Source organism: Arvicanthis niloticus, chromosome 1, assembly GCF_011762505.2.
Source record: "Arvicanthis niloticus isolate mArvNil1 chromosome 1, mArvNil1.pat.X, whole genome shotgun sequence".
Taxonomy (NCBI): domain Eukaryota; kingdom Metazoa; phylum Chordata; class Mammalia; order Rodentia; family Muridae; genus Arvicanthis; species Arvicanthis niloticus.
Genome location: NC_047658.1, coordinates 4,004,458 through 4,012,625, shown reverse-complemented (window position 1 = coordinate 4,012,625; position 8,168 = coordinate 4,004,458). Strand labels below are relative to the sequence as shown.

The window sequence follows — 8,168 nt, the reverse complement described above, 5'->3', positions numbered from 1 at the left end:
TACGGCTGCTTCTGCCTCCAAACCTTGGGAAAGCAGCAGCCTGCTCTCCTCCAGTGGCCACCCTGTACCTGGAACTCCTTGTGGGGTTTTTTGTTTTGAGTTTGTTGTTGTTGTTGTTATCTTGAGACAGGGTTTTTCTGTGTAGCCCTGTCTGTCCTGGAACTTGCTTCGTAGACCAGGCTGGCCTCGAACTCAGGGATCCTCCTGCCTCTGCCTCCCACTTCATTTTTGAAAAAGGGTCTCTCCCTGAACATGACTAGAGTAGCCGCCAAGATCAGGAAATCTCCTGTCTCTACCTCCCCTCTTACAGGGCACACCACAGCTAGCTTTTACCTGGGTCCTGGGGTGCCGGGCAGTGGTGGCGTACGCCTTTAATCCCAGCACTTGGGAGGCAGAGGCAGGCAGATTTCTGAGTTTGAGACCAGCCTGGTCTACAAAGTGAGTTCCAGGACAGCCAGGACTACACAGAGAAACCCTGTCTCGAAAAACCAAATAAAATAAATAAATAAGTACCTGGGTCCTGGAGATCCAAACTTAAGTCCTCATACACCAACTAAACCACCTCCCAGCCCCTCTTTGTCACCTGGACCAGCTTTGGATTTTCAGCTTTACTGACTCAGACTTCCAAGAGCTGAGACTGTTGGTTATTGTGTCCATGCCTGCCTGGACATTTCTTCTGCTTTCATTAATTGACTTTTGATCGCAAGAAATAACTTTCTACAATGGTAGTGGCTCACACCTTTAATCCCAGCACTCAGGGGGCAGAGGCTGGTGAATCTCTGAGTTTGAGCCTAGCCTAGTCTACAGAGAAAGTTCCAGGACAGCCAGGGCTACACGCACAAGAACCCAAAATAAATAAGGAAGGAATTTTTATTCATTTAGAGACAGGGTCTTACTTAGCCCAAGTTGGCCTTGAATGTTTGATCCTCCTGGCTCCTCCCCACCAGGGAGCACCACTCCCAGTGCCTTAATCCAGATAGGATATCAACTGAGAGAAACTTGAGGGGGGAAAGGGTTTATTTGTCTTATACTTCCACATTATAGTCTATCATCAAGGGAAGCAGACAGGAACCTAGAGGCAGGAACCGAAGCAGAGACCACGGAGGAGAGCTGTTTACTGCCTCTTGCTCTCCATGGCTTGCTCAGCTACCTTTCTTATACATCCCATCTGCCTAAGGATGCTGCCGCTCACAGTGGACTGGACCCTTGTTTCTGATCCAGCAAACAAGAAAATATCTCACAGACATGCTCACAGGCCAATCCAATGAAGCCATGCCTCAACTGAGAGTCCTTCTCCATCTCTCTAGATTGACACAAACTGTGAGACTAGCTTTTTTACTTATTTATAGCAGTGTCGTATTCCCCAATACGGAGTCTTATTTCTTTCAATACAAACCTGTGTCTTTCCATATGAATTCTTGTTTGTTTGGTGGGTTATGGTTCTTTGCTAAGCTTATTTAACTTGACCTTTCATTTGTCCTAAATTTGGTCACAAGGATCCTCTCTAAGACACCTCCCTTTATCCTTTGGGACACACCCCTCCCCATCCTTGAATACTCCCTAATCTGTGTGTAGGTATGTGTGTGTGTGTGTGTGTGTGTGTGTGTGTGTGTGCACGCACACACACATGCTTTCTCTCACATGCCCTCCTCAGGCACTGTCCACCTTTATTTTTTAAGATTTATTTATTTATTTATTTATTTATTTATTTATGTGTGTATTTAGTGTTTCATCTGCCTGTATCTGTGCACCGAGTACATGCAGTACCTGTCGAGGCCAGAAGAGGGCGCTACCAGAGCTGGTGTTATTGAAGGTTGTGAGCAGCTCAGCTGGGTCCTCTTCAGGAGCAGCAAGTGCTCTTAACCCTTGAGCATTCCTCCAGACACCCAGCCCCCCACCCCCGCCCCGCTCCCCACCCCCCACCCCCGCTCTGCTTTTTGAGATAGGGCCAGTCATTAGCTGGGAACTCTCTGCCTGTCTGTCGGTCTGTCTCTTAAGAATTCTACCTCTACCCCTTATAGCTGGGATTATAACCATGGATCACCACATCCAGCTTTTATCTCTGGGCCATCTCGCCAAACTCGTGTTTCTTTACTTTCTAGATCACCTCTTTTTAAGATGAAAAAGCTAAAGTGGGGTGCAGACCTGTAATTTCAGCACTTCGGAGACTGAGTTCAAGGAAGATACATGGTAAAATTCTGTCTTGGGGTTCAAGCTTACCCTGGTCTATGAAGCAATTTCAGGCCAGCCAGGGTTACACAATGAGACCCTCATTCAATACAAAAAAAAAGGCCAAATATAAATAAATAAATAAATAAATAAATGACACTTAGGCAAAGAGGAAAGAATGACTTTTCCACATTTCCCTGATGATGTCTGGCAGGACAGGATTTGAATGCAGGTGGTATGATTTAAAACTGAAGGCTTCTATTCTCAGCCTGTGCATTGTGACCCCTTCGGGGTCAAATGACCGTCTCACAGGGTCACATACCAGAAACGCTGCATATCAGATATTTACATTACAATTCATAACAGGAGCAAAATTACACTTATGAAGTAGCAATGACATAGTCTACAGTCAGGGGACACCACAGCGCAGGAATTGTATTAAAGTGTCACAGCATTAGGAAGGCTGAGACTCTCTGGTTTAGACAATATTTCATTATGTAACCCACGCTGGTCTGGAACTCCTATGTAGCTCAGGCTAGGAACTCACAGCTATCCTGCCTCGGCCTCCCGAGTGCCGGGATCACAGGCTGGTAGACCAGGCTCAGCTTACCGCTGCCCTGTGGCGGTCCTAACAACACGAGGACTGAGGACTGAGGCTGTGTGTGTAACCCGGGCCCTACCTTCCCTCCTGCCCAGCGTAATTTCCTTGTAACGTGTCTTTACTTATTTTGTCTGTATGGTGCACAAGTGGGAGTCAGAGGTCAAGCGATGATTTTCCCACCACTCGGGATTCACGGAGGAACTGAAGTTCTCAGGCTTGGTAGCAAGAACCTGTTATCCAACAAGCCGTCACAACAGGCTTTTGGGTTTTTTTTGTTTTTTTTTTTTTTTGTTTTGTTTTTTTGGGTTGGGTTGGGTTGGTTTTGTTTTGTTTTTTGAGACAGGGTCTTACTGGGCAGTGGTGGCACACGCCTTTAATCCCAGCATTTGGGAGGCAGAGGCAGGCAGATTTCTGAGTTCGAGGCCAGCCTGGTCTACAGAGTGAGTTCCAGGACAGCCAGGGCTACACAGAGAAACCCTGTCTCAAAAAAAAAAAAAAAAAAAAAAAAAAAAGGGGGGGGGGAGGTCTTGCTGTGTAACCTTGGCTGTCTTAGAACTCGCTGTATAAGAATAGGTTGTCCTTAGCTCCGTTTTGAAGAAAAACAAACAAACAAACAAAAAAACGTTAATATGAAAGATGTAAGAGGTGGATGAAAGTCAGTTAACTCACTATACAAAGTAACGAAATCTTTATTGACACTTTCCTGTGTCAGACAGAACACATAGAGAGGAGACCCTGTCGTGGAGTTGTTCAGTCTCCTAAGGCCAGATTCCTGCACAGATGCCCGGCAAGCGCAGCGCTCAGAGGAGGAATCTCCTGTCCACCTGCCGATCGTCTTCCAGCCTGGTCAGGAAAACGGGAAGAGGAGGCTTGCCATAGACTCTCCGGGCCTCTCTCAGCAGTAGATTTCTCTTCCTCTGTCCGGGTCACCATCAGGGGGAATGCTGTGGCCACATCAAAAAAGTAGGGCCACGCCAGCGGAGTATTTACAACAGTAGACTGTTTCCCGAAGCTGCAAACCAGTGCAGTTGGAACTGGGGGTGCTGGAGGATGGGGGCGGAGCCAGTCCAGTCAAGTGAGAAATGGAAAGAGTTGGTACCACAGGGCCAGGGAAACAAGGTGAGATGGACGATTCGATTCCGAGATGAGGCGTTCACAGCATCGCGCCAGCGACCACAGTCAACAGAACTGCTGACAACCAGGCCCCCAGAGTGCCAGAGCCTCCTTTAGCTGGGATTTGGGCCTCACCGTTTTCCGGATGCTTCCCCATATTGCTGCGGTCTTGGTGGCCCACAGCACCTCCACTCAACCGCGACCCCTCTTCCTGTATGACTTCGTGTTCTATTTCATGGGGAGAAGTGTGGCTGGCTTGGGCTGTGGTGGACTTGACGGTGGAGGTGGCTGTGGTTGAGGCTGTTGTAGAGGTCGTGCTGGAGGAGTTCTGGGCCCGAGTGGGTGGGGCTGGAGTGGTTGGAGGGGGCAGCAAGACTAGGGGTGGGATTCGAGGGGAGAAATACGTCTTGTTGCGAAGGTCGGAGTTACAGCGGGGGCCCTGGCAGCAGGAGCCGCTGAGTGTGAACCCTGGACCTGTCACGCCATCCCGGGTGCAGGTCTCGTCCTCGACGCAGCCTCGGACAGGTAAGGACACGGTTACATTGGCTGCAAGATGGAGACACAGAAAGGTCATTGGACAGATAGGGGTTGGCATAGCCCAAATAAAGTTTAAGGACCTCTGGAATAAGACAGGAGCAGTGAACCCTGAAATGAAACAGAGGGCTGTTTACTCGTGTGTCTGAACATCTTAACTCTGGTCCCACTCTCTGCAAACCAATGTGCTGCTGGCATCCGCTCATGATGGACTGTATTTCCGCAAAATGCTTTGAGAAGAGTGGAATCCAAGTTCCAGATTTGTCTTAGAACAAAGGCTTTAACAGAAATACATCTGTGAGCAAACTCAAACATAACCTTGCCTTCATCTCTCTCAGGTCCCTGCTAAATTTAGTCTTAGAAACTGAAGTAGAGCTCCTGAGAAACACCTGGCATTAGACAGAATTGAAAAACTTCACCTGCCATGGAGTGAGTACCAGCCCCTCACTGGGAGATTCTAGGCAGGGGCTCTACCACTGAGCCACGCCCCCAGCCCCTCACTGGGGGATTCTAGGCAGGGGCTCTACCACTGAGCCACGCCCCCAGCCCCTCACTGGGGGATTCTAGGCAGGGGCTCTACCACTGAGCCACACCCCCAGCCCCTCACTGGGGGATTCTAGGCAGGGGCTCTACCACTGAGCCACGCCCCCAGCCCCTCACTGGGGATTCTAGGCAGGGGCTCTACCACTGAACCTCTATGTCTCCAGCTCTGAACTACATCCTGAAATATTATGGAACAAGTGGGACACCTAAGTTTTCAGGGCTCAAACAGGATTTCCCATGTCACACAGGCAAAAAGCTTATAAGTTTAAACCAAAGTTTTAGTTCATGGTCTTCCGTTCTGTATCCTGCAGTCTTCTATAGGCATGTGTGTTCTCTCTCTCTCTCTCTCTCTCTCTCTCTCTCTCTCTCTCTCTCTCTCTCTCTCTCCATCACAGGAGTCTATAAGTAGACTGTAGTATATAAGGGTACTCTATAGCCTACATTTCCCATGATGCTATATGACAAGGCAAGTTAAAAGTAGTCCCCACTGTTTGGGGTGGGGAGAAGGGGTGATCCTTTAGGTGAAGTGCTACCCCTAGGACAGCTATCACAACTACAGGTCTCAAGCTGCTTCAGGGAGCTGGCTCACCTGCCGTCAAGGTGACGTTACCATCGAAGCATCCTTTGTAGATGCGGCCGCTGGCGTTGTAGCAGTTCACGACAGGCGGCAAAGTGCCCTGGCACTTCTCGCGGCTCAGCCCCACACAACTGTAACACTCTGCGCCGTTGGGCTCATATGCACTCTCATTGCCTGCAGGGAGCGTGGAGGAGCAGAAACAGAAAAGGAAGGGTAAGAGGGTGCGGTGGTCTACTCAGGAAGCTAGGGCAGGAAGATCGCAAGTTCAAGGCCAGCCTGTCCTGCAGAGAGATCTAGACAACCACAGCTCAACAAGCCAGCTCCCCAGGCTGGCCTGCAGTACTTGTGACTCCGCCCCCTATCTCCTAGCCCCACCCCCAGTATGGACCTGAGTTGCATACATCATTGATGTTTGCAAGTCTTCAACCCCGCCACCCCAGCAGCCCTGCCTCAGCTTTCAGTAGCCTTAGCTCCCAGCCCTTGTGTGACTCCGCCCGCGACCAACCTGCAGGGTTGAGGCCTCGCAAAGTGAGGTTGAGTTTGGCGTTGCATCGGTCCTCGGTGCACTGCTGTAGCTGAAAGAAGGCCAGGAGCCCGTGAAGGTCCAGTCCGCGGTCGTTCTTGCCGGAGATTCCGGAACCGCAGCCCCGCACTGCCACAGAGAATTGCCCGTGGACTGCGGAGGAAAAGGGGCGGAGTCAAAACAGACAGGGCCGGTGGGCGGAGCTTTGAATGAACAATAGTCCTGGATGGTCAGGCCTAGGTCAGCAGGTGGGGACCTCAAAGAGAGCAGATCCGTGGGTAGAGAGCTACAGGTGGAGGGAGGGTGGTGTGGTCAAAGAGAAGAGCTTCAAAGAATACAGTCCAAAGAGAACGGGCTGATTGACAAAAGCAACAGCCTCAAGAGCCGGGCTCAAACCGAAGTCTCAGTGACTATGTCAAAAGGGGTAGGAGCCTCAGAAAGTAGCTTCAGAAGGATCCAAATAAGAGCCTGGAAGAAAAACGGTTTAAAGAAAAAGGCTGAGAGAAAAACATGGTAGTACAAGCCTGCAATCCCAGCTACCGGGGAGGCTGAGGCAGTGGGGTCTGGAGTTCCAAGCTAGTTTGTACTGCATAAGGAGACGCTGACTGGCGGACAAAGCAAAGGCGGAGCTGGTGGTACAAGTCACCAGGTGACTCAGGAGGCTGAAGGCGGAGACTCCCAACTACAAGGGCCTGCCTGGACTCCATAGTGAGTTCAAGGGCCAAACAGCAATTCAGCAAGACCCCGTCTCCCAATACAAAGTTAAAGGGGGTTGAGGATCCAGCTTGGTGTGGAGGGTTATCCGGCATGTGTGTGCTGGGCCTGAGTTCAGACCACAACTTCACACGGATGCATAGAAAGGAGGCCTTGTATTTGACTTGGGGGGAGGTGGGATTCCTGAGTAAGGGGTCTGGAAACTTAGAGGCTTTAAGGGTGGAGTCTGACTAGGAACCTCGGTGATCCCTTTCAAAAGGCTCTCGGTGACCTTGTCCCCACTAAATAATAATCTGTGTTGGTGGGTAAGCATTCCTGCAGGGAGTGAGAGAAAGTGGTAAAGATGTTTATCCTGTACAGGTTGCAACTATCAGAGCGCGCCAACCCCCCCCCATCCTACCCCGCCCCCGACTCCCTGCCTTCTGTCTGTCTACCTGCCTAAGCCCAAAGAAAGAAGGGCGAGTCTGTGCTGCGAGGTCTCAGTGGGGGCTGAAAGGGAAAGGCGTGGCCAGAATCTGAAGGGTCTCTAAGGAGGCGGAGCCACACTGGAGGAGTTGAGAAGGGGTAGTCAGGGACCACCGGGTGGCACTTACTGGTCTCCACCGCCCCCACGGCCTCGGTACAGACGTCCACTCCGGGACCACATTTGACTGTCTTCATCTTGTGTGGAGAGCACCCATCGTCCGCCTTCTGCACGCAGCTGTAGCACTCCAGGGCTTGTGCTCCTGCGGGTGAGGGCCGGGTAGAACCAGCGTTCTTTGTTAAAGCCTTCTCCCCACAAGAACAACGTCTTTCCCAGTGGCCTCTGTCCCGGGGTGCATCCAGAACAGCAGTAGAAGCCCTCCTACAAGTTTCGGGGTGCAGGGTACACTGACCCTTTTCCTTCTACACCCTGCGCCTGCACTGGGAGATTTCCCCTCTCCTAGCTGCCTATGCCTGAGAGAGGGGATCCCAGCCGTGGACTCCCCTATCTTAGGGTGAGGGAGGGGTGCCTCTCTCAGTCTCCTGCTCTATGTAGGAGAACTTCCTTCCAGCCCCTCTACCCAAGGCTCTACCACTGCCTTTGGCTGTGTTCAACTTTTCTTAAAGGACTTTCTGGGAAGAGCTAGGGGGTTATCTTCCTTAGGGGCCCTCCGACTCTACCTTCGTGGCAACACACCCACCTTCACACAGCAGGAGCGGCAGCAGCAGCAGCCATCTGGTGGTCCACATCCCTGGCTGTGCACCTCCTCTCCCGGCAGCATCCATTGCTCTGTCCTGCTCTCTCCGCGTCCCCCCTGGGTGTGCCACCTTCCAACCCAGGCCCTCTTACCTGAGCCTCAGATGAGTAACCTACCCCGGGGCAACCCTGGCCTTGCCCAACCAGGCTAACTCAGCGTCCGCTGTGGGGCGGG

The 8,168-nt window shown here is 51.3% G+C and overlaps 1 protein-coding gene across 1 annotated transcript; it reads right to left on the bottom strand.

Moving 5' to 3' along the window:
• Positions 1-3,441: 3,441 nt before the first annotated feature.
• Positions 3,442-8,098, bottom strand: Lypd3 (LY6/PLAUR domain containing 3). Its single transcript, XM_034484439.2, has 5 exons — positions 7,938-8,098; positions 7,368-7,499; positions 6,043-6,213; positions 5,550-5,711; positions 3,442-4,429 (listed from the first exon to the last, which is right to left on the bottom strand). Exons 1-5 carry the CDS (start codon positions 8,020-8,022, stop codon positions 3,924-3,926), a joined length of 1,056 nt encoding a protein of 351 aa, XP_034340330.1. The 5' UTR covers positions 8,023-8,098; the 3' UTR covers positions 3,442-3,923.
• Positions 8,099-8,168: the final 70 nt, after the last annotated feature.

What these genes read in the sequence shown, in the direction of transcription:
- Lypd3 (XM_034484439.2), bottom strand. Translation starts at nt 8,022, where the DNA reads ATGGATGCTGCCGGGAGAGGAGGTGCACAGCCAGGGATGTGGACCACC. An exon ending in GCCGCTCCTGCTGTGTGAAG is followed by an intron (nt 7,500 to 7,937) that starts GTGGGTGTGTTG and finishes CCTCACCCGCAG; the next exon opens with GAGCACAAGCCCTGGAGTGC. An exon ending in CGTGGGGGCGGTGGAGACCA is followed by an intron (nt 6,214 to 7,367) that starts GTAAGTGCCACC and finishes TTTCCTCCGCAG; the next exon opens with TCCACGGGCAATTCTCTGTG.